The sequence below is a fragment of the Coptis chinensis genome, chromosome 9 (assembly GCF_015680905.1).
Source record: "Coptis chinensis isolate HL-2020 chromosome 9, ASM1568090v1, whole genome shotgun sequence".
Taxonomy (NCBI): Eukaryota; Viridiplantae; Streptophyta; class Magnoliopsida; order Ranunculales; family Ranunculaceae; genus Coptis; species Coptis chinensis.
In genome coordinates this window covers 32,542,976-32,570,102 of record NC_141464.1, presented here as the reverse complement: position 1 = coordinate 32,570,102, position 27,127 = coordinate 32,542,976, and the positions used below count along the sequence as shown (strand labels likewise).

Below are 27,127 nucleotides of genomic sequence, written 5' to 3'. Positions count from 1 at the left end.
CTCGGACTCCATGGTTGAACGAGCTATCAAGGTCTGCTTAGAAGATTTCCAAGCGACTGCACCTCCACCTAGGGTGAAAATATAACCACTAGTGGACTTGATATCATGAGAATCAGATATCCAGTTTGCATCATAATAACCCTCTATCACAGGTGGAGTTTGTCTAAACCGTATGCCGTAATTCATTGTTCCTCTCAAGTACTTGGCTAGTCTCTCTAACGCACTCCAATGTTCCTGGCTAGGACAATGAGAGTATTTGCTTAACCTGCTAACTGCATAAGCAATGTCAGGTCTAGTACAATTCATCAAGTACATGAGACTACCAATAATTTGGACATATCTAGACTGAAGGACACCATGTTGAGCATTTTTCTGAAGTTCACTATTTGCCTCATAAGGTGTTGACACAGGCTTACTATCGTAAAAGTTAAACTTCTTCAAAAACTTCTTAACATAATGCTCTTGTGAAAGCGTATAGCCATCACAGTTTCTGATGATTTTGATTCCAAGAATCACATAAGCTTCTCCCAAATCATTCATTTCAAATTGGGAGGATAAAAACATCTTGGTGTTTCTCACAACATCAAGCCTAGGACTCATGATTAACATGTCATCCACATATAGACAGATAATCACATATGTATTCACATCAAAAGATTTAAAGTAAATACATTTATCAGCATCATTTATGTGATATCCATTAGACATCATGACACTGTCAAACTTTTCATGCCATTGTTTTGGCGCTTGTTTCAACCCATATAAAGACTTAACTAACTTGCATACCTTTTGCTCATTCCCTGGTACTATCGTACCCTCAGGCTGCATCATATATATTCTTCATCAAGATCACCATTCAAAAATGCAGTTTTTACATCCATTTGATGAATAAATAAATTATGAATAGCAGCTAGAGCCATTAGAACTCTTATAGACGAAATCCTAGTTACAGGAGCATAAGTATCAAAATAGTCAATGCCTTTTTTCTGGGAGAATCCCTTGACTACTAATCTAGCCTTGTATTTCTCAATGGAACCATCTAGTTTCAATTTCTTTTTGAAGATTCACTTGTAATGTATAGGTTTTGCCCCAGGAGGTAGATCAACTATCTCCCATGTGTGATTAGATATAATCGAATCTAGTTCTGAGTGTATATCATCCTTCTAGAAAGGTGCATCTCGAGAACTGATTGCCTCATTATACGTCACAGGATCATCATCAAGAAGAAACGTGTAAAAGTCATCACCAAAATTGGTGGATTTTTTGTCTCTTTTACTCTTCCAAATTTCTTGTTCGAAATTTCAGATCTCGATGATTGTTGTTCACTAGGAGCAACCAACCTCTCAATGCCAATTTTCAAAGGAAACAAATTCTCAAAGAAATCAGCATTTTTACTCTCTATAATAGTGTTAGCATCGACAAGGTTATTATCAGATTTTACTATTAAAAATCTATATGCAGCACTATTATAAGCATAACCAATGAACATACAATCAACAGTTCTAGGTCCCAATTTTCTCTTTTTAGGTTCGTTCACAAGAACCTTTGCAAGACACCCCCACATTTTGAAGTATGTCAGGTTAAGTACATGACCTTTCCATAACTCATATGGTGTCTTATTCCTTGTTTTCTTGTTGGGTATCCTATTCTGTATATGGCAAGCAGATAGGATTGCTTCCCCCCACAAGTTCAGGGAAGCTCCAGAACTTACAAGCATAGCATTCATCATCTCTTTTAGTGTTATGTTTTTCCGTTCGGCTACTTCATTAGACTCAGGAGAGTATGGTGGAGTAGTCTCATGAATAATGCCATTCCCATTCTTGTCACAAAAATCCTGGAAAGTGTTAGACTCATATTCTCCACCCCTATCAGACCTAAGTCTTTTAATCTTACAGTTAAGCTGGTTTTCTACTTCAGCTTTGTACTTGAGAAACATCTCACCTGCCTCATGCTTGTTTCTAAGTAAATATACCATGGTGTACCTAGAGAAGTCATCTATGAATGTAATATAATAAAACTTCCCCCCTCTAGACATGGTACTTCTGAATTCACCCAAATCCATATGAATAAGAGTTAGTAATCCAGTTTTATCTCTAGAAACAGTTCTGCAGGGTTTCTTTGTGGCTTTAGTCTCAGCACATATCTCACATTTATCATTAGAAAAATCAGAAATATCAGACAATAAACCACATGCTTTCATTCTTTTCATATACTGAACATTCACATGTCCTAGTCTACCATGCCATATATTAAAAGAGTCAAGCAAGTAAGCAAAAGCAGATTCATTCTTATTAATAATAATGTTGTCAAGTACATTCAACATGAAAAGACCACTATTATTACAATAACCTTTACCAACAAAAACCTCATTCTTTGTCCAAACGAACTTGTCACTCTCAAAAGTCACCTTGATGCCAGCTTTTCCTAGTAAGGACACAGAAATCAGATTCTAACGAATCTCAGGAACATGAAGAACATTACTAAGTGAAAGGGTTTTCCCTGAAGTTAACTTCAGAAGAATCTTGCCTGTTCCCTCAACAGGAACAGACCTAGAATCACCCATATAGACCTTTTCATCTTTCACTAATACGTAGTCTGAGAAGGCTTCAACATCACCACAGACGTGGCGGGTGGCACCAGAATCTAGTACCCAGTTTTTCTTCCCAGTGGCCATGAACACTTGTGACACCAATGCAACAATAATATCATCTCTCTCAACTATATTAGCATTGGGAGGATCATCAGTGTCTTTCTTGTGCCTGCACTGAAAAGCCCTATGTCCAGGTTTACCACAAACATAACAATTTCCATTGCCAGTACCACTCCTTTTAAAAGAAGTGTCTTTGACCTTGAAATTCTTATTTTTGTTGTACTTCTGCTTTTTAGAGGTTTGTTAGTTTTGCTGGGATTACCTTCAATGATATTGGCTTTAGAATGGAATTCCTTAGACAACACCTCATCCCGAGTCTTGTTCTTTTCCTCTATGTGAATGTGAATGATCACATCCTCAAGGGTCATTCATTTTAGCTTGCTTTATGCTTCATACTATTTTTATAGTGTTTCCAAGACTCGGGGAGTTTCTCAATCAAACATCCAGCAACAAAGGTTTCAGGTAAATTAATACCCTCAGTTTTCAAATCATTAATCAGCACATAATAATCGTGGATTTGAGACGTTATATCTCTATCCTCTCTCATATGGAACTTTAGAAAAGTCCCAATAGCATATTTCTGAGTACCAACATCCTCTATTATGTATTTCTTGTTCAAACTCTCCTATATATCATGTGCATTCTTATTTGAACAATAAATATCAAAAATTTCATTGAACAAGGTACTCAAAATAGCATGTCGACATACCTTATTCCCATTGACCTAAGCAGCTTGATTTCTTTCAAAATCATTAGAACCCTCCACGGGTGCTGTATCAGTGAGATACTTTGCATAGTTGAGTACATCTAGGGCTGTGAATACCCTTTCTCTCCATCCCTTGAAGTGTGAACCGTTGAAGGATTCAATCTTTGATACATTGGGTAAGTTGCGAGCATTCAGTAGAGGTGCATCATCTCTCATAGTCGAAGTAACTTCCATGACTCCAGAATTGGTTTCTTTGATCGGCGTGGTGTTAATAGGTGTAGACATCTTGATCTTTCCTTAAGATTGTTGTATGCAGATAAAAGAAAACAATAGAAGACAAGGACAGAATAACAGGTAATAACCAAGGCGCGGATTAGGCTATCCTTAAGGAAAGATTTAAGCCTTTCCAATGGTGCGTGAGGCAAGCAAGCGATGGGCGTCTTCCTAACAGGATTCAATGGTTAACAGCAGCCTGACTTTGCACTAAAACAGACTACCCTCTAGAACATCAATATAACTCTCTCTGGTGGCTGACAGAAAGAAGAATAGGGCATGTAATGGTTTCTTTTTTTCCTGAGATGTGTTTCTAATCAACTGTGTCTGTTATGGACGCACATCCCCTGTATTTATAAAGGTAAAGTGGTCGGCAAAAACCAACTTGAAGTAGGACATCCATCGAAACTTGCTGCAAAAGCAAAACAAGTTTAGGCAATTGGTAAGCCACTACCCCACTAGACAATAAGCCCAAGCCCAAGCCCAAGCCCATGCGCCAAGTGCGGGTGTGGCTTTGGGTGAGTCCTCCCTTCTAACACAAAAACCTTTGTACCCTAAGGGCACACCCTTATGGTAGAGGAATTCCTCATATACCTCTCACTTGCTAGTGGTGGTTCACCAATGTGGGATTAAACATAATGTACTAAAATGGAGAGAACACACATAGTTCATCTCCTCCACTTTGCACACACACACAAGCATTTTGAAATACTCTTGGAGATACCAACACAATGTCAGTCAATCGACGCATGGAGGTTGTACGATGTTCCCATATATATATATATCGTATTTTCACTTTTCTTAATATAAGATTAATATATGCGTATTCTAAATTATTCAATGTTAGTTAACTTGCACTTTTGTACGTAGTTTAAATTAATTATTCTAAATTAATACGTAGTTTAATTTGTACACAAATAATCAAGTTAAGTGCATATTTGCTCTTATGTGTCATGTCAGTTTACTTGTATGCAATTTTGTTTTCTTAGCTAGTTCCCAAACAACCATAACTTTACTTGCATTAATAGTAACCCAATCTACTATCTATATACTAAAGCAGAGACCTCTAATAGAAGATTTTCTCTCTCCTATGTGGCACTCTAATATGAGAGTTAGTTTTTTTTTTTTTTTTTTTTTTTTCTCTTATGTGAAACTCTAATATGAAAGATAATCTTTTCTAATAGCCCACAATCTCACGTATATAGAACCTCTTTGGAGAGTTTTAGTGTATTTCTAATTCTTATATTTGGAGAGTTGGATAAACAAAATTGTTAAAAAATAGGTGATTTATAAAAGGTTACGAATCAAACATTTTTAGTGTTCCAATTCTTATATATTTGATCATATAAAAAAAATTGTTAAAAATATGTGATTTGTAGAAACTAATTCCCTATTACAAATCATACAATTTTAATAAAACACCGACTTATTTCGAATATATCCTTAACACGGCCTCAAAACATACTTAAAAACAATTATACAAAAAAATAACATCACAAAATATATAATAAAAAATTAAAAAAAAAAATAACAACAAAACAATAATGACAAATATTTAAAAAAATATATAACTGAATGAAACTAACGTAAAAAAACAATTAATTAATGAGTCATGCATAATTTAAATAATAATTAATGGGAAATCGAACTGGATAATCTTCGATGATCCCACATAGTAAATCAAGCATAATTTACTTTTTATGTCATGTTTGCAAAGACACTATTGAAACCGGATTCAAATACATAATAGAGCTCAAAGAGTGATTAACGGAAATCGAAACTTTATGCAAATGCAATAAACTAAACTCAAAAAGTAATTAACTAGAAATCGAAACCGGGTGCAATTGCATTAAACCGGCGCGTCAAATAATAGCTAACGGAAATTAGAAATTGGATGCAAATCCCTCAAAAAATAATTAATGAAATTGGAAACGGTATGCAAATACATCAAACAAACCTCATATAATAATTAATGGGAAACCGGAAACTTGATGCAATTCAAATGCATTGAATTAAACTCAAAAAATAATTAACAGAAAATCAAAAAACCGAATGCAACTGCATTGAACTAACCTCATAGAATAATTGGTGGGAAATAAAAAACTAAATGCAAATACATTGAAATAATCTCAAAGAATAATTAACGGGAAATCAGAAACCGGATATAATTGCATCGAACTAACCTCAAAGCATAAATAATCAGAAACTAAATGCAGATGCATTGAACTAACCTTAAACAGTTATTAACGGAAAATCGAAAACTGAATCCAAATGTAATGAACTAATCTCAAAGACTAATTAATGAAACATTGAAAAATGGATGAAATTACACTGAACTAATCTAAATGAATAATTAATGGAAAATTATAAATTTGATGTAACTACATTGAACTAACCTTAAAAAATAATTAACGGGAAATCGGAAACTTGATGCAAATGCATTGAACTAACCTCAAATAACAATTAACATAAAATCGAAAATTGGATGCAACTGTATTGAACTAACCTCAAAGAATAATTAACGGAAAACTAAAAACTGGATGCAATTGTATTAAACTAAAATCAGAGATTAATTAATGGGAAATCAGAAATTGGATACAAATGTATTGAAATAGCCTAAAAAATAGTTAACTGGAAATCAGGAGTCGGATGTAACTGCATCGTGCTGACCTCAAAGCATAAATGTCAGTTTTTTTAGCCTTCTCACATGAGTAATTAGGAACCCAAAACGAAAGTGAATTTATAAAAATAGAGTCTTACATGTATGCAAACTGTATAGAAATTGTAAACTATCGAACTAACCTAGAAAAACAATTAACGGGAAATCAGAAACTGGATGCAGATGCATTGAACTAACCTCAAAGAGTAATTAATGGGAGATTGGAACCTGGATGCAAATGCAATGAACTAATCTCAAATACTAATTAACGAAACATCGAAAACTGGATACAACTATACTGAATTAACCTTCATGAATAACTAACGAGAAATCATAAAGTGGATGCAATTGCACTGAACTAACCTCAAATAATAATTAACGGAAAATCGGAAACTTGGTGCAACTGCATTGAACTAACCTCAAAGAATAATTAATGAGAATTTGGAAACTAGATGCAACGTACTACATTAAACTAACCTCAAAGAATAATTAATGGAAAATCAGAAACTTGATGCAAATGCATTGAACTAATAACCCTAAAACATATTTGTATTATATGTAGGAGGAATAAATATCTCGACAAATATAGTTTTACATTTTAAGTAGTGTTTATCATAATTCTTTTATTGTGATTGGGAATGTCTTGCTATTCAAGTAGCTTCAATATTATCTTATACATTAGACATTCTCACAAAACTTCAATCAAACTTCTATTGTTAAACCTAACAATAAAAAGAAGTCAATGAGTTTTATCAAGGTTTGATGCTTCCTTTTTTATAGAACTATGCATAGTGGTGCAAGAAATTTAAATGAGTAATTAATATAATTTTCATATCTCATAGCTATGCATAGTTACTAATATTTTTTAGAATAATTTAATATAACGGCATCCGTTTCGTAGGACACGTTCATGTGACAAATCTTTTCAAGTGGGAGTAGTGTATTCTTTGAGGATATGGAAACAATCAATCTATTTTAGTGATTTGTACACATTAGTACGTAAGCTGAGCGGTGATGATTTACTGCTAAATCACCATAAATCTAATAAAACTATTATACAAACTAGATCGAGTTTAAGATAATTCCATTTAAAAATTACAAATTAATATCCTAAACCACAAAGTGAAGATGCTATCTCAATTTGATCTCTTAGTTTCCAAATACTTATGCACCATAATAACTGCTCATTAACGTATTTCGGTTTATTTTTAATAAAAATATATTGTGATTCAAAAATTTGCCGCTAAATCACCATAAATCTAATAAAACTATTATACAAGCTAGATCGAGTTTAAGATAATTCTATTTGAAAATTACGAATTAATATCCTAAACCACAAAGTGAAGTGGTTATCTTAATTTGATTCCTTAGTTTCCAAGTACTTATGCACCATTATCGCTGCTCATTAATGTATTTCGGTTTATTTTCAATAAAAATATATTTTGATTCGAAAATTTGCCGCTAAATCACCATAGATCTAAGAAAACTATTATACAAGCTAGATCGAGTTTAAGATAATTATATTTAAAAATTATGGATTAATATCATAAACCACAAACTGAATAGGCTATCTCAATTTGATCCCTTAGTTTCCAAGTAGTTATGCACCATAATCGCTGCTCATTAATTTCTTTCGGTTTCTTTTCAATAAAAATATATTCTGATTCGAAAATTTGTGTAAAACATTTTGTAAAAACCTTTTCAGCAGACAAAATATTTAATAGATCCCGGGCGTATGCCTGGGTCCAAAATCTAGTTGCTTAGACTAAATCGGGTGAATTATAGTTCACACTTCTTTCTTTTCACCACCTTTCAAGCGTCAACCCCCCTACCACTTGACTATATATATAACTCTTTATTTACAGCTCCATTTGCAGTACCTTCTCTCTCTCAATTAAGCAACTAGTACTAAGATATTCAATAATCTCTTACGTCTCCTACTCTTCTAGCTCAACCATGAAGTTGATGATGAAGACATTCTTGGCCATATATGTAGGCATTGCCATCACTCTTGCAATATTGATGACTACTGCTAAGAGAGGAGAAGAGGATCTACTTGTTAGTCCCACGACGATTTGAAGGTTTCTCCGAAGGACATATCATTGCCTGGTGAAAAGCAGTTCGTTTCGACTAAGCGGGTAAGTCGTTTTCTTGCTCAAAAGGAGCCAAGGCACAAATACCATTGCAAAAAGGATGCTGATGTCTGCTATTTAGAAGGGAGTCCAGGGTCTACTTGTTGTAATAACAAGTGTATCGACATCAAGACTGATAACAAGAACTGTGGAGCGTGTAAGAATAAGTGCAAGTACACTGATTCAATTCATGCTGCAACGGGAAGTGTGTGAATCTGCATTTCGATAAGCGACATTGTGGGATATGCGGCAACAAGTGCATGCGGGGTGACTACTGTATATACGGAATGTGTGACTATGCCTAAATTAAACACTTTATATATTCGTTCGGTGTCCAGGCCGGATTCATCGATCATTAGTAAGCAATACGCCAATACATAAGGGTCACTAGTGCTGGTATTCCAGATTATAGTTACGTGCTACATACTCTTTCCTTGGAGAGCTTAATTTCTCTAATTGTTTTTTTTAGAATTAAGTTAGGGTTAGGCAGACCCTTGTATTACGTAGAGCAACCTTACATAAATCTTGCCATTTGCATCCTCCTTTATCATTACATTGAACTCTTGATCCAACAAAAGGTAGAGAAGTGCTAAAGGATACATTTAGACCAGCCAATTAAATAGTCTCGATCTGCTGGTCTATTACATTCCCTGTAAACATGGCCGAATAGACAAAAGGTGAAATTATTTCTAAGGGATTCAATATGGCTTACAATGTCCAGGCAACTCCAAAGTGGTGCTGCGATTTTGGTGATGATTTGTATAGGAAGGAGAGAATCCGAGTCTACCTCAATCCTTTTGTAGTCTAATTCTAAGCACCTGCATATATTGAGACTATTTTTTTTTGAGATATTATAAAATTAGCTTTGATGTCTACTAATTATACAGAGAAGAATTACTGAATAAGATTTCCATATTACCTTTGGCCTACAAGTTTACAAAACAGGACGCAAACTATTGCCGTTGGTCAGTATATAATTATCTGTCCATTGCACCTTTTCCTTGGGGGAGGCCGGAGGCGCGTAGCTAAGAAAGTCTAGCACTCTAACCTGGCTCAGGACAACAAATTAGTAGATCATCAATTTGATTTACATTATACAATCATCACGAATTGGTTTCCCATGCCCACTATTTTACTAGATTATATTATATTCATGGTTATGTGTAAGTCATGAAATCATGAATATGAAGTTAAATTTTTGTGGAATTTCTTCATAGACTCACTCAAATTAGAAGATTAAATTAATTTGATCACCATCTACAAACCATTACATATGGTGGTATATCACAGTATCTGAAGCAAAGTACAAAATATCAGGATATATCACAAAATATTCGCGATAAATATTGAGATTTTAACAAAAAATACATAAATATTGCGATAAGTTTAGAGATATATACAACTGCAAATATCAACTATATTTTGACAATATTTATGATATTTATGATATTTTAGGATATATTGTGATATTTGGTTTAGATAACAATTTTATTTAATATTTACCATTATATTTCAAAGAAATATAAATGATATATCAAGAAATATTCACAATATTTATGATATTTGTCGATATTTTAGATATATCAACGATATTTATATATTAAACAATGTAAAATATCTCCAAAGAGGGATATATCTAGGGATGTCCAAATGGGTACCCGACCCGGCCCGAACCCGACTTTTCAGGTTTTGAACGGGTATCGGGTTATCCAAACCCAGACCAGTTTTCAACGGGTTTGGAGTCGGGTATTTTGTTGAGAAGTGTGACCAAACTGTACCCTAACCCTATATTTCGGGTACCCATCAGGCTCGGGTTTGGATTTCGGGTAGGATAAAACTCGGTATAAATGAAGAAAGAAGACAATAAGAAACCTCATTTAAAATATATATCTACATTTTATTCCTTCTTCAGCTATCCACCAATCCTTCAAACAAAATAAAACTTCTAATGAACTTGGAAGTAATTTTTACCTATACTCGGACATAATTCTTTCATATGCTTTAAAAATAGATGGATTCGAAAGGAACTATAGATACATGATCACGTGCAATTACTGAAAAAATTGAAAATCTCGACATAAATTTTTCCATAATCCAATATATTAAATAACTCATCATTGTAAACATGAATGAGATCATAATCCAAATATTTATCTAACTCATTCTTTTATATGAATTTAGTAGTATGCAATTGAAATCGGATTTGGGGTTCGGTTTTGGTCCGGGTTCGGTTTCGGGTATTTTAGCCCTTTTAACAGGTTTTGTGCTAAATTATTGGGTCGGGCTTAGGTCGGTTCGGGTTTAGAGAGTGTGACCAAACCCTACCCTATGTATTTCGGTCTGGGTTCGGGTTTGGGTTTCGTCGGGTTTGGATAGGGTTCAGTGCGGGTTTTTTGTTCGGGTTTTGGGCGGGTTTCGGGCAAGATGGACATCTCTAGATATATCCACAATACATATCAAGAAATTGAGTATCGATAAACACCCATATCCTGATATTTTGTACTATGATCTAAAGTACCAAATAAATGTTCTTCCCAGTGCCAAATGCTTATTTAAGAAAAGTTTTTATTATAATTTATGTACCCACATACTTTTTTTTTTAGGTTATATGCCTTTAAATTACATATATCTCGATTCTTGGTTATGTTTTCACAGTTAGCATTTAGGGTACTAAAGATGTTTTGAATCCCTTGATTCGTGAAGCTTAAAGCTGAAATTAATGTTGTTGCTTTAAGCAATGAAAAGGCAGAACAATCCGCTTGAAATATAGTCAGTATCATAGTACAAAATATCAGGATATGAGTATTTATCGATATTTAATTTCTAGATATGTATCGTGGATATATCATCCTCTTTGGGAATATTTGACATTGTTTCATATGCAAATATCGTAGATATATCCAAAATATCGACAAATATCGTGGATATTGTTTGATATATCATGATATATTATTTATATTTATTTGAAATATAATGGTAAATATTAAATAAAATTGTTATATACACAAAATATCGCCAAATATATCAAAATATCGTAAAATATCACAAATATCGCTGAAATATCACCGATATTTGCAGTCGTATATATCTCTAAACATATCGTGATATTTATATATCTTTCTCTGAAATCTGAATAGATATCCCCAAATATCACGATATATCGGGATATTTTGTAATATGGTCAGTATAATTAAGATGCTTAGCTTGCCACCAGGCCTCTCACATGTTTGTGTGCATCACTATTTAGAGTTTCAGTGTATTCAAGCAATGATTTTATTAGACAATAAGCAGATGTGCGTAGTTTGAGAATGGACATTGTCATATATCGCGTACCACCCACAAAGTGAAATTTCAAGGGCTACTAAAATAATTGACTTGGGACAAGTAATAATTGAGTGTCAATTGCTGACTCCTGTATTAGTGAATAAGCAACTACTTACAAATAAAACACTAGTTTTCGAACCCGTTCTACGAACGGGTGCCGTTCTATTAAATTATTTTGAAAAATATTTTCTTAATCACTCATCTAAATTTCTTGTAACGTTAAAACCCCATTCTCAATAAAAAAGAAAGGGCTCACCCTTGATAAAAACATTTCAACTTCTTTTTGTTGTTTAATAATTGTTTAATAAGAAAAGTTTGATTAAAGTTCTGTAAAAATGCCCAATGAGGCAAAGATCATATTGAAACTACTTGAATAGCAAGTCATTCTCAATCATACGAAAATAGATATGATAAACTAAATTTTAACTGTAAAACTATACTTGTCGAGACATTCCCAATACAATTATATTTTGAGGCTAGTTCAATGCATTTCTATCTAGTTTCCAATTTCATGTTAATTATTTTTTGAGGTTAGTTCAATACATTTGCATCCAGTTTCTGATTTCCCGTTAAGTATTCTTCAAGTTTGGTTTAATGCATTTGCAAATCCAGTTTCTGATTTCTCATTAATTATTTTTTGAGGTTGGTTCAATGCATTTGCAAATCCAGTTTTCGATTTCCCGTTAATTATTCTCTGAGGTTAGATAGTTCAATATATTTGCATCAAGTTTCCGACTTTCAGTTAATTTTCTTTAAGGTTAGTTCAATGCATTTTGTATCCGGTTTCTGATTTCTGATTATTTATTATTTTTAAGGTTAGTTCAATGCATTTCCATCCAGTTATCAACTTCTCGTTAATTATTCTTCTTTGATGTTATTTCAGTACATTTGCATCAAGTTTTTCATTTTCCGTTAATTATTCTTTTTTTAGGTTTGTTCAATGCATTTGCATCTAGTTTTCGATTTCATGTTAATTATTATTTTTTAAAAGTTAGTTAAATACATTTGCATATAGTTTCTAATTTCTCGTACGTTAATTATTCTTTTATGTTAGTTCAATGCAATTGCATATAGTTTCCGATTTTATGTTAATTATTCTTTGAGGTTATTATTAGTTCAATACATTTGCATTCATTTTCTGATTTCTCGTTAATTAAGCATTTGCATCCAATTTTCGATTTACAGCTATTTATTCTTTGAGGTTAGTACGATGGATTTGTATCCGATTTCTGATTTCCCATTAAGCCATTATTTTTTTAGGTTAGTTCAATGCGTTTGTATCCAGTTTCCGATTTTCTATTAATTATTCTTTTTTTGTGGTTTAGCAGTTGCATCCAGTTTCCGATTTCTAACTTTGTGGGATCCTCAAAAAATACCTTGAAATGATATAATAACATGTAATAAGTAATAGCGCCATACTCTAATTTGGGATTCTTTTTCCAGATTGTGTATGTTTTGTGATTTTAATTCATGACATTCTAGCATTTCCCAAGTTATAAACGTCTTGGTAGGGATCAACAATTTTTTAGTTGATTTTACATGCAACAATTTCAAAATTAATTAAAACAAATATTGGTAAGAAAAACTAATGACAATAATTAATAACATGCACCACTTATGTTTTCCCTGTAGTATATAAAACATTTAAAGAAATCAAAGGGAAAAACAGTGGCAAAGGTTTTGTTGGGGCGGTGGGGCCAAGCTTGATATTAGGAAAGAAAATGCGACAAAATAGAGGACGAAGGGCACAAACGCTCAAACGGCGGCTCCTCACACCTCTTAGAAAGAATGATTTGCAAATATACATGAAATGTAACCAAGGAAGCTTTGTATAAAATCAATTGATTTCAATTAAGGGTTCAATTTCAGACCAGTAAACAGTTTTACAATGATTAAGATATATGAAACAACATTTTTCTTGTTTCATTAAATCAGAACTTCGCAAGAATAATTTCCCGCACAAAGTCTTCTGGCGCTGCAAACACAGATATAAGATTATGTTAGATATTCGCTCCCATAATGCAATATTGAACATGAACATATATCAGAAAATTATTGGAAATTATTTGGCCTGGTGCAGCACATATTGCTAATAACTTGAGCTAGGAATACTAGCTAATGATCAAGTATCAATTTAAACTCTAGAGTATTTATGTGCTTTTAAAATAGCTGGAGGCAGATTTTAAGCTCCCCTTTTCATCCAGTGAAAAGATTGAACTGGCCCATTTTCTGGCGGAGGAACATTTCAACTCCACTCACAACAATGGCTCCAGCAGCCTCTACTTCTTTTAAGAGTTGCGTTTTTCTTGGTGTGTAAACTGAATCAAACACAACCTGGTAAACTCCCAAGGTCGCTTGAACAAACAGATACGGAAATTTTAGCTCCAACCACTGTGATTGAATTGCTCCAGTTGGTTCCAAGTTCCAACAAAAAAAGAAGGGAGTTACCATAGCAACAGGAATCATATTTGTATTTGGATGCATTCCTATGGGGGTAGCATTTGCAAGTATTGCTCCTATCTTTGGATAGCTCTCTGATATGCACTGCCTAAGTGTGTGTGTTTATGTGATTAGCAAGACTGCAAGAGAAGATTCATCAGAGAATTTAATGTCCACATTAGAAGGTTACCACAACATTACTTCACTGCCTAAGTGTACATAATATTCAATATACATGTAGTAGGTTTACTTGATCCCAAAATTCCTCCTTAAATTGGGAGGTGCATTACTATGACGAACAATAATATTAGTAGCAAGCTAACTTAAGTCTGAAATTCCTCTCCAATTATAATTGACCATTCCCAAAATAGATAATCAACTAACAACAAATAGCCCAACCAAATAGTTAAATTTAAATGCAAAACAATTTCAAGTACATCATTTATACCCTAACCAACAACACCTAATCACAATGTAAGTGTATTTGGCTAATGGTGTGACCTAATACCAAAGGCAAGCATTGGAAACATAGGTAAGGTAGTACAGTTGATCTTGTACCAAGATCTTTGGTACAGGTAGCCTATCACCGACATCAAATGTATTATCTACTAATATTCGTAGATGAATTATTTCCAAAATGATGGGATTGATATTGTTATGCTGTTCAAAGTAAATCTACATTGGAAAATAAGACGTTTCAACAAATCAGTCTATCTTTGATTCAATAGTCATCATGTCTAAGTGTAAGGAAAATAGGTGACGTAGTGTCATGCCCAAGACACTTAGCCAAAATTTAAATAGATAATATCCATACAGCTGTACGGTAAAGCAATAATATAACCATTATAGTTATTTTTGATAAATCCTAGGCTATAATTGATGAATATAGTATCATGCAAGATAGGTAGGTTAGAAGACTTACTTTTTTTTAGATTTTCAAAAGGGGATACACACAATGGAACAAAACTTTATAAATTGAACATAATGAGAAGAAACCAAATACTTGTAATCAGATGTAACACTTAATATTCGAAGAACGATATCCTAATTACCCAATCAAGTGCTTATACTAGTTGGATACCCTAGAAAGAAAAGGTCATTGATTCCAACACGATCTGAAATTGATGGAATTATGCAATATTTGTGCTGAGTTGGAGAGATGCCTCATCTACAAATAACATGCAACCTAATCATTTTTACTTATGCAGTAGGATATGGTCATGTGGGTTCTAATTAATGTAAGCTTATATGTTATTGGCATTGTTGCAAACTTGTAAACAATGTTAAGATGCTCAAGATTACTCAAGACAACACCTGACTTGGTAATGCAGATGTTGCAGGAAGTTCATGTCTATTTGGTCAGTTGCTTAGGTGTCTATCTGCAAGAAACCAATTGCAGTGACAATGTGATAACGGGTTTCAAATGGTGTTTTATGCAATTGTTTGAAAACAAAGTGAACTCCGAGTATGCTGCAAGCTTTCTTACAATTTTCAAGTTTGGAATGCACAATAACTAAGCTCCTTCCCCTCTTGCTTCCTTCCTAGCAGTTTCCCAAAAAATTTCTAATCTCCACTGACTTATTTGTACTACCCTTGCTTCTTTGTCCTTCTAAATTCATAAGTGGTCGGTGTTCTTAACTTTCTATATTGTGTTAATACCTAGTAGTAAACAGAATACGAAGTTGGGATAGAGCATTTGAGCTATTACACTCAACACTATCAACATTTAATTTAGGGTACTATGTTCTAATAGGCTATTAATAATGGCACAATCAAAACGATCGTTTAGGATGCCCTTCGGGTTTTGTTATATTGTTAGGATCATCTTCTCACTTTCTACAACATGATCAATGGTGGTTGATTGTCATTTCAAAATTTCAATGATCCAAAGAGGGCATCTGACTCAGACTATCTTAACATCCCACTATTACCTAACTCAGTGATCCAAACATACCACTACCACCAAAAATCCTAGGTGCGTAGAAAATAACACAGATAGTACACAGCCTACAAAGTCAAACTGAAATAGAAAGTATTAGAAGAAATAGTTAAGCTAACAACTAACACCCAACTTGATAAAATCAATCTTCATTTCAATACTAATGTCGTTACAACACCATACTTAATGGAAAACAAAATACTAAAAAGCTCAAAATTTTTGTCCAACATGTCAAAAGTTTTAACACCTGACTGGTATAGATTGATGGCAAATGGAAGGGGTAGCATGCTCGTCAAATTAATTTACTTAAACTACTAAATATACTTGCAAATCGAGATTTCGAATGATAGACTCCAGTGGTTGAGTGTGGCGAATTAACAAACGATAAATTGCTTTAAGAAAGTAGAACGCATTGATTAAAATCAGTGTAAAGAAAATAAACTGGTACAGTTCTAATAATACCTGAATCATGGTGTTCACGAAAGAAAATATAACTTACCATATTTCTAAGATTGAACACGATAAAATTAGTGTTGGAAACCCTTCGATTGCAGAGATCTCAAATTTCGTTTCTGGAAATAAATGACGAATATGAGGAACTAATCTTCACCGTCAGAAGTTTAGAACCAAACCCAAAAAATAAAAATCAACACTCCTAATAGAACAACTTCAAAATAATATTAATAATAAAATAGCTTGATTTTACCTCGACGATCATGGAAGTTGTGTTTAGGGTTTCTCAACATCTTGATTTGAGACGATAGAGTTCCGGGTGGGGTTTGAAGCAAAAAGATCTCACCTGAAAAAATTCCTAGCCAAACCCCAAAAGTTTAATGAGGTTGAAGAGAGAAATTAATGAGTTCTCTAGGTGTCTGATTCGCTTATGCAGTGGCCAAGCTTACATAAGTAAGCGGCAAATATTGAGAGAGAGAGATAGGAAAGAAATTGATTCGTAGTGTTCGTGGGAGGGGTTTAACGAAGAGTAAACTTTGATTTCTAGAGCTCAAAATGGGTAAACTTCCTACTTAGTTTCCTGAGTTTTCATAATACCCTTATTGACATGGATAGGCTGAGAGCTCGAAAAGGGACTGCTATATATATATATATATATATTGGTTAAGCAATAGTACAATAAGAATGTTGCAAGGAAGGCAACTACTTATGGCTTGAAAAGAAAAATACCAATGTTTATTAAGGATGAAATGTTACCTATGTTGTGAATGTTGACGGTGCTAGCCATATTGCCCTTGAACTGTTATGTAGAAAGCTTAGTCAATTATATTCTTGAAGCCACTTATTACTGTTGAAAATTGAGTAAAGACAGAAACAAAATTTGCCAAGAAACATTTCCATAAGGGAATCAACCGGTCACCTTTAATTTTCCTAGTGTTCATTTCAGTGATATGCACTGATTCAACATTTAGTATATTCAACATACATGCATGTAAAACAACATGAAACACTACAAAGATTTACCCACAAATCACTCCTTTACTTTCATGTCGGGTGATATCTGTGTAAAGATATCGAAACCACATCAACGTAAGATGCTATGGAAGCATCTAAAAGACATGGACTACTTTAAACATCTAATTGTTACTTGACAATAACTTAATCTTCTAAATTTCATAAACTAATAGCTTGAACTAATTTGTATGACCGCCAAGATGGCATGGCTTTATGACATTTTTCTACAAAATGATTTCAAATTAAGTTTCTGGCATGGCTTTATATATAGAAACTGATCTTAAAGATGACTTGCAAAGTTTCATCACAACTCTTTCTTTGCAAAAAGAAGAAAGAATATAAAATGTTCATAAACCAAAATCAATAAAATTCCATCAAAGATCATAGCCAAATTACAAAATGTATCACTGGTGTATTTTCAATTGATTAAAACTGGAAAAAAGATGAGAACACTCTAAGTTGAGAACATACTATAAAGTTTATATATTTAAGCTTAAAATTGCCCTCGGAGTCTATTAAATAATAGTCACATTGCACCAACAATGCTTTATATGGTATTTAACACACACAAAGCTTTCAATGATAAATTCATAGTTGCTATAACATGTTAAACTCAAGCAATTAATGTCGAAAACATGTCATTATTTTATTAATCATAGTAATGGAGCACTTACATAAGCATTAGGAAACCTCAAACGTCTTATGGTCACTTCCAATTCTCTGTCATGATAGAAAGGCGAAGTCCAGTGTGCTTGCTCAATTAAGTCACCACTTCTAACTCAGAAAATTAATTTCTTTGGGCTCCAATTCCTGTGTCGACCGAGTTGGTTGCCTAGATACAACTCAAACTTCTTATAAAACATGCATCATAGGTAGGCAAAGGAAACTTGAAGTAGAATCCAGTAATGTCTACTCCATACAATGCCAAATTGCCAACTTTAATTTAAGCCAAAAGAACAAAGGAATTAACCATTGAACAAAGGAAAAACTTGTAAGAGGAAGGAAGAAATCATATTTTTAAGAGAATGCAAGGAATCATGTAAGAACTCACAATAATAAATCCGTATATATGTTGGTGTTAGCTTCGAAAGGCACGATTATAGTTGCTTGAAATTGTTTGATGGCTTTAAGCTTCAAGAATTATTGTTGAGGCACGATGGATGGAGATTTTTGTAGTGTAGGTTTCTCAAACAATCAATAAAAATTGTAAAAGAGCAAAAGATCTCACTTGAAAAATTCCTCTCCAAACCCCTAGAGTCTAATGAGGTTGAAGAGAGAAATTTGAAGTTCAAAGTAACCGACGAAGATTGAGAGAGTTCCGGTGTAGGGTTTAACCGAAGGGGTTTTTTTTTTTCGAGGCTTAAAAGGAATATGTTTTAGAGAAGTAAGTTAGTAATATTCCTTTTTTTTCTCCTAATTTTTCGTGACTAAAAATCTAACGTGGACACCTTAAGAGAGCTTATATATATATATATATATATATATATATATATATATATACGGTTTGTCTAGAGTGCCACTCTTATAGTGACACCCTTATCTCACACTTCTTCTGGTCCCTTGGATCTCTTCTCTAGATCATCAGATCTAATTCACTCAAATATCCGATATTTCAAGATTTTAAAGTATTTCGGAAACCAAAAAACGAAAAAATGCGAAATGTTTGATCATCTCTCACGGTCGTCCTCTTCTCCACTCCAGAAATTTTCGAATCTAGAAAAATTGTTTACCAAACAATTAATCAATTTTCTTATCAACAAGAACATTATTCAGTCTCAGAAAGTTTCTCAATTTTCGATCTAAGCTTCTTATAACTAGATCTCAGTTATGAACACACAAGAAATTTTCGATCTAAGCTTTTTATAACTAGATCTCTTCGATGAAGCATACGGTTTGGCATACAAGAGAAACTCACCAGGCTCAAAGTCCAATCTCAAGATGTAAGCAATAAAAACCTCAAATCTATTTTATAATATTTATTCATCCTTTTTATTTTTTATAATGTTTTTACGGTTTTGGATAACATCCGTAAGTTTGCTAAGAAGAGTTTACCACCATCTCAAATCGGTGTGCTTCTTCGCGGATTATCACAAGATGCTCGCTCGAAAAAAGTGTTACTTTCGTGCTAAAGATCTTGCATATTCTCAAGTCCCACGGTACTAATCCATTTTGTTTTCTATTTATTTATTCACTTGTTTTTGTATTTTAGTTTTAAAAATGGTTGCTTTATATTGTGGGGTTGTAGGGCTTGCACCTAAAATTCCTGAAGATCCGTACCATTTGATTAAGAAGCCGGTTGCTATCCATAAGCATTTGGAGAGGAAACAGAAGGATAAGGACAAAGTTTAGGCTGATTTTGGTTGAGAGCAGGATTCATAAGCTCACTCGTTACTACAAGAGGACCAAGAAGCTTCCCTCTCACTGGAAATAGTGAGTGGACTACACACATTGTTTAGTTATATCTGAGTTGTTGTATGCACTTATTAGTATTGATGTCGGTATTCATATTTTATATGAACTGAATGTTTTGAGAAATAATTGGTGAAGTTTGGGTTTATGGTTGCAAAATTAGAGATCCGTGGCTTGGATGCATGTCTCTTTCCGCAGTTAAAGAGTAGACAATAAAAATCAATATAAACCTATACATTCGGGTTCAATGCATTTTAGGTTTAAGCTTCCCTACTGAAAAATCACTTGGTTCTATGTCAATGCCCTATGGTTATTAGAATATGGTATGTAGTGTCTTAAGTTCTAACTTCTAAGAAATGATTGTATTTTAATGTGAAACTTGGTGTTCCTCCCCTTTTGCGGCTAACTTATTTGCTTATCGCTCTGTTGCCCTATTGTTTTAATTAAGTCCGTGTTATGCTCAAAGGCAATGATATATTTATGTTTAATAATTGTAGATTTAGGTCTTAATCCATAAGTTACCAAAATGGTGCTTGCATGTGTTTTGTATTTTTCATAATTGTTCAATGTATAATGAATTATAATAAGTTGGCTTGAATGTTAGAAGTCTTGCTTCATTCGTTGTTGTTGGTTCTTGAATGCTAAAACTTAAAAGTCTTGCTTCATTTGTTGTTGTTGGTTCTTTATAGACCATGACTTGTAGGTAGGGACATTTTCCTGATTTTATGGGAAGGTGGTTCTCAGTTATAAGATCCCGTTCCCATGTATTTTCTCAGATTATAACACCCCATCAAACCTCTTTTTGGCTTTTCTGATTTTTATTGAAATGGTATCTAGTGCTATGATACTGGAGCTCTTCTTTTATGATGCTATCTTTCACGTGTTGCGTTTCTTACTTATATAAAATCTGTTTTAGATGCTTGTCTAGCTCGTTACTGATGCTTTTCTTTTTTCTTTCTTTGTGCAGTGAATCCACCACTGCCAGCACTTTGGTAGCTTAGGTTGAATTCCCTTACTGGGCTGGTGAAGTTCATGTTAAAGGTGTTTAAACGAAGATTGTTCTATTTAATTTTGTGAGGAAAATGGAAACTATTTTATGTTAAAGAGTATTGTGCTTCTGGTTGATTTTGATTCTCTCAATGGGCATTAAATTTGGTTGATATTTAATCTTGTGATGTGCATCTTTATTCAGTTTTTCATTTGTTTTCTTTACAAGGGTTATTTGTACTTTTTGTGAGGTGTAGTTGCTTGTAAACTTTTGGTTGTGCGGACCATATATATGTATGTCAACGAAGTCAAGAAAGTGCTTGTAGGCGAGAAAGAGTATTTTCCGGTTAAGTGATATTTTCTTAGACCTGGTCTCCGGACCTCCCATTTATATAACCATGGGGTCCTTTCATACAAAAAGTGTCGTCAACTTGTAATCTTACATTCTTACACCAAAATCTGCTACAGTATTATGTCTCCCAGTGCATTGAGACTATTAGGCGGCGCAGACTATTTTTTACATCTCCCATCTTGATCCGACTATCCATAGCGTTGCACTTGATTTGGAGGTCTTGAGTGCAGCTAACGAATACGATTCCACCCAAAGCCATGTCCATCCTCATTGTATTGGAGATCTTTGTTGAAAACTTGGAGACTTGCCACTCTTAACTATGGTACTAGCATCATTTGAACTTGGATAAAAAAATGACGTGTCTGTTTTTTTGCCCCTTGACCGGTGTGGCCATACCGTTTGGACTTAGTCCCAAATGACATGGCCACACCGTTTGGGACCTAGTCCAACGGTCAAGACAACAGAAAAAATAGTAGTGTCTCTCAAGTTACTGTCAACCCTCATAAGCCGTTATAGTTCTCATAATATAACATCAAGACAACAGAAAAAAATAAACATCAAGACAACATAAATGGCCATGCCGTTTGGACTTTGAACTTGTAAAAAAAAAAAAAATGGTTCTGTTTGGACTTTGTCCCAAGCGGCATGCCCACACCGTTGTCCTTAGTCCCAAACGGCATGGCCACACCGTTTGGTACTAAGGCCAAAACGGTGGCCATGCCGTTGGACTTTGAACTTGCAAAAAATGGCGTAATCTGTTTGGACTTAGTCCCAAACGGCATGGCCACCCGTTGGCCTTAGTACCAAGCGGCATGGCCACCGTTTGGCCTTAGTACCAAACGGTGTGGCCATGCCGTTTGGTACTAAGGCCAAACGGGTGTGGCCATGCCGCTTGGTACTAAGGCGCTTAACAAACGGCATGGCCACACCGTTTGGTACTAAGGCCAAACGGTGTGGCCATGCCGTTGAACTTTGAACTTGCAAAAAAATGGCGTGTCTGTTTGGACTTAGTCCCAAACGGCATGGCCACACCGTTTGGCCTTAGTACCAAACGGCATGGCCACCGTTTGGCCTTAGTACCAAACGGTGTGGCCATGCCGTTTTTGGTACTAAAGCCCAACGGCATGCCACACCGTTTGGTACTAAAGCCAAACGGTGGCCATGCCGCTTTGGGACTAAGTCCAAACAACCGCCCATTTTTTGCAAGTTCATAAGGTTCGATATAACAACAAAATTTCGCAAGAAATAGTCAGCGTTATAGTCATAAACTATGTCGGGAGTTATAGTTTATACATTAGGCCCTGCATGTCGAGTTTGTTATAGTGTTAGTGTAAGTTTGGTATGCATGTCGAGTTTTGTTATGCCGGAGTGTTTTGTCGAGTCGAAATTATAAGATGGGATGCTCTAGCTAGATGAACTTGCCGGAGAACCCGACAAGTAAAATCTGTCTATCCCGCTCATTCTAGAATTTTGATGTGCAATTCCACGAGCTTTAAGGAACTGCATAAACTTCTATTACTAAGCAATGTATAGCTGCAATGTGCGGCTTCTCAAAAGTTAGAAAAAAAAGCGTTACTTGCTTGCTATTCCAACACTTCCCACTAGCACAAAAGCCTAATTTACTTGCCCCCTCTTTAGTACACACGTCTGATCCCAAAAGCTTACTTCTCATCAAATTTAAAAATTCCACAAAGCTAGATTCTTCTAACATAGTCATATTGTTTGGAAGCTAAGGAACATCACAAGATGCCTTGTTAGGGCATAGGCTTCTTTTTGTCATGCTGGGCTCTGTGTAAAAGCAGACTGCAATGAACTTTGTTTCTCAATTCACATTGTTTCCTTGTACTAGAAATATGAAAGACAAAAAATACTAGGCAAATAAAAGAGACAAATTTGATAAAAGTATAATCAATTACTTTTACATGAACAGATCCTACATTCTTCAATTCAAGCACATCCATGCCTGCTTAAATGGCTTACCAAAAAAAGGACTTCATATTCACTACAATATTATAAGAAACACGCATAATGAGTAATAACATTAGATACATCAACTTTTACAACCGGTAGTGCTCGGGGCTTGGAATTAATGGACGACAACCCCGAACACCACCGGTTTTGTCCCACGAAAATATGAGCACCGCACCAATACTTCAAATACCAATTGAGACCGGGCCTTGATTTCAAGCGAGGTGGTGCCCTTGATCCTGCTTTGGAAGTTGTAAAATCAGAAAATGCTATTAAACACCTCACCAAGAACAAACAAAAAAACTGAAGTATCAATAGCCTATGACCAATAAGGAAGCAATTGTTCAATGCTACCCATGCCATTTGCAACTTGGCGGGAAGAGCACAAGCTAGTAGACCACTTCGGCGTCCCAAACACTTTCATGTCTAACTGAAAAAAATGAAATGAATGAGTTCCAAATTAGAAAAGACGTTCGCAATGAGCAAGAACCCTTAATATCTAGCAAAAACTACAAACTCAAATTCGGGCAAATATAAGGGGAAAAATGAAGAAGAGTTGATCGAAATTAGGATATAATGGTTTAGCCACGAGTTAAATAATTTTTCCCAACAGGTAAAGAACAAAATCAAAAAGAAAGGGAGATGAAGGAACTTTTGGTTGAAAGATGAGGCAAATGAAATTTTCCTAGATAGTTCAAAGAACACTGTAAAAGTAAGCAAAGGGAATGATAAAAATTAACCATATACATTCTATTTGAACTTATTGATTATTCATAAACATATGAATCCCTGTTTTTATGAACGATTGAAGTGACAAAAATCTGGAACAATATCATTAGGAACTAAAAGATAAAACACGAATAACTAAAGATAAACCGTATACATCGATCTTTTCATTCACCTTGGTTGTGTAAGTGTACTCAAAATTCAATCAACCAACTGCAGTTTAGCCGATTTTTCCAACTTTAAGTATGTTATAAAATATAGAAATGTACTCAAATAAGACTCACTTTGGCGCAATGTATCCGTAAGAGCCTGCTACCGCAGACATTGTATCCGACTCCCCATGCTTAACCAACATCTTTGCCAATCCAAAGTCTGCAATCGTAGCATTAAAGTTGGCATCCAACAAGATATTGCTCGATTTCACATCACAATGAATGATGGACTGAGAGCATCCATGATGCATGTAGCAAAGACCTTGAGCAACTCCAACTGCGATATGCAACCTTGTAGGCCAATCCAAGAGAACATGGTTAACTGAATCTGAAAATATTGATTCTCTCTTTCTTTTGTGTAACCATCGGTCTAAGCTGCTATTCACCATGTATTCATAAACAAGAAGTACTGAGCTCTCACAAGAAATACAGCAAAACAGTTTTACTATGTTTGAGTGAAGAATTGTTCCCAATATCTTTCAAGAACTTTGATAGCAGGAGCATATGATCCTGTTGCCCTGTAATTCTCCATTGAACATGGATTCCTTCAAGAAAATTTATCCAAACCAAGATAAGTGGAAGAATGTGAAGAAGCAAACCCTCAAAGAGTTGCACCCGTCGACACCTATGTAAAACACCATATACCACCCATCTGGCCATTAGAAGATTGGCCTGTGTGTTCAAATCAAGTTCCTTCTTTTGCCTTTCAAACCATGGTGCTATTAGAGCCCATTGTCCACGTTATCAAGGGATTCAAATCACGTGCAACCTTAATTGGGAATGATGTCGCAAGTAAAACAAGTTGAAACCCAAAAACAAAAACAAAAAAAATCAAATAACCTGTTGTACCCAAAAACCAATCCTGTTGTACCTCCTCTTTCCTTGTTAAATGCCGATAGAATGCCTGCATCTGGTATGAAAGACGACTCAACCGCACACTCAGCCCCACTTTACCAGAAATCAAATAACCTGCATAACCATTATTTGTAAATCTGTTTTTTTTTTTTTTTTGAGATGATATGTAAAAGACGTTTTTATCCTCATTTTTAGTTTCAAATTTCAAAATTTCGAAGTTTTTATCAAAATTAGATCACGGTCATCTCATCTTGAGATCCGAGGGACCGAAAAAGTGTGAGATAAGAGTGTCACTATAAGAGTGGCACTCTAGACAAACCGATATATATATATATATATATATATATATATATATATATATATAAATGACACGGTGTATTCGTATTAACAATGCAAACTTGATCTATCAAAAGTATAACACTCTAATCAAATCGAGCTAAAATCAAATGCGAAACTCTAAAAGCTCAACATGAATATAATAATCAGTCAAATAACATAAGAAATTAGGAATATAGGAATCAATAATGAACAAATTTCCTAGCATTGTTCACACGTTCTTTCCATAACTTGGATTGTATGCACATAACGGAATCATCGCCACTCTATTCGTATAACTATAAACACATAGGTGTCTCAAGAAAGATAATACAGTGAAGAAGCTGCAAGAACCCAACTGATTTTCTTAGGTTCTTAACTGCTAGCATTTAAGTGTTTCACCTTTCCGGAAAAAGAGCAACCCCAACAGCAAACAAAAACAATATAAAAAACCGAAGAAAATCCTTCACCAAAACAAAACCAACCAAAAGAAGCATAAAACATAACACAAAAAATAAAAAAAATGACATGTCCTTACATATATGGCCACCCTCACAATGCACACGTGAGGCCATAACAAACCGATTAATCGAAACCCTATCAGCACCCTCTATTCTCTCCAAGCATTACGACTCATTATCAGCCGACGAAGCTTCTTCAACCGCTAAAATAATCGAAGAAGAAGCTTTTACTGTCGCTAATTCTTCTTTTTTATCTGATTCAAAAAAGCAGAAGACGATGGGATTGTGATTCTTCAGATCTATTTTAAAGAAATTAGTAAGAGGATGTTGGAAGCTGTTAAAGCCAAAACTATGGCGAGTGTTTCTCTTGACCAAAGTGAGCCTGTGGTGGGTGTTTAGTCCTATTTGTAATACTACCTTCATTAGTTCGTTTTGCAAGATTTTTTTTTGAACTCCTATTTAGTTTTTTTTTTTTTCTCGCAGCTTGTTTCTCTTTTTTATCGGAAGTTTTTTTCCTCATAATCTTTCTTATTTCTCTCCTGATTTTCAGAGAGAAGTACTTTTATAGTTTTGTTTTTTTGTCATCCTGAATTCCTGATTTCCCGTGAGTAAAAAGTAAGTACTTAAAATTTGCTGACGTGGACACCCTTAGAGATGAGGAAAAGGAACTGCTATTATATATATAAAGATAAGTGAAGAGCTAGTACTCGGACCGACAAGTTTAATAATCTCTAGGTCCACTGCATGGTGGCAAAAACATATATTAACCGAAACTTGGGGAATGCCATCTTCTAATCATTTCACCAAGTGATGCACAAAAGCTTTTTCACAATCAAGTATGTGTAGGATGGATGGACTCTGAATCTGCTCTCCTTTAGTAGTACTGTAGTACCCTATATACAATATTACTCCATTGGTTAATTTCAAGTGAATTAAGTGATTCAAGCCTAGTGTTTTCTATGTCTGGCTAAAAAAAATGTTCTTTTAACCTTGTAGAACAAGGTAATCTATTAACTTTATCTCTATATGTAATGCTGGGGGATGAGGATGTATGACTACTGAGTGTATTACTGAGCAGTGTACTTCTGCTTATAATCGACAAACAATGTTGATATCTCCTAAAAAGGTAAAAAAGAAAAATGCTTAACCATCTGACAATAGCATGCGAAATAACTAAAGATCTGGATGGAAGCAAACATATTATTGTGGAAAAAAAGATCAACAACATATGTCAATGAACTCACTAACGACTA

At 34.5% G+C, this 27,127-nt stretch overlaps 1 protein-coding gene, 1 long non-coding RNA gene and 1 pseudogene across 2 annotated transcripts; 2 read left to right on the top strand and 1 right to left on the bottom strand.

Annotated features, from left to right (window-relative positions):
- The first annotated feature begins 8,244 nt into the window (after positions 1-8,244).
- On the top strand, positions 8,245-8,725 carry LOC147475598 (uncharacterized; annotated as a pseudogene).
- Positions 8,726-23,229: 14,504 nt separating this feature from the next.
- On the bottom strand, positions 23,230-25,220 carry LOC147475597 (uncharacterized). The gene is made up of 4 exons (XR_015208298.1): positions 25,115-25,220; positions 24,316-25,012; positions 23,660-23,735; positions 23,230-23,547 (listed from the first exon to the last, which is right to left on the bottom strand). It is a non-coding gene; the product is annotated as an uncharacterized LOC147475597 (long non-coding RNA).
- A 721-nt stretch (positions 25,221-25,941) lies between these two features.
- LOC147475596 (WPP domain-containing protein 2-like) lies at positions 25,942-26,273 on the top strand. The gene is given in 2 exon segments (XM_086585460.1): positions 25,942-26,145; positions 26,148-26,273. Coding segments are annotated over 2 exon segments (330 nt in total).
- Positions 26,274-27,127: the final 854 nt, after the last annotated feature.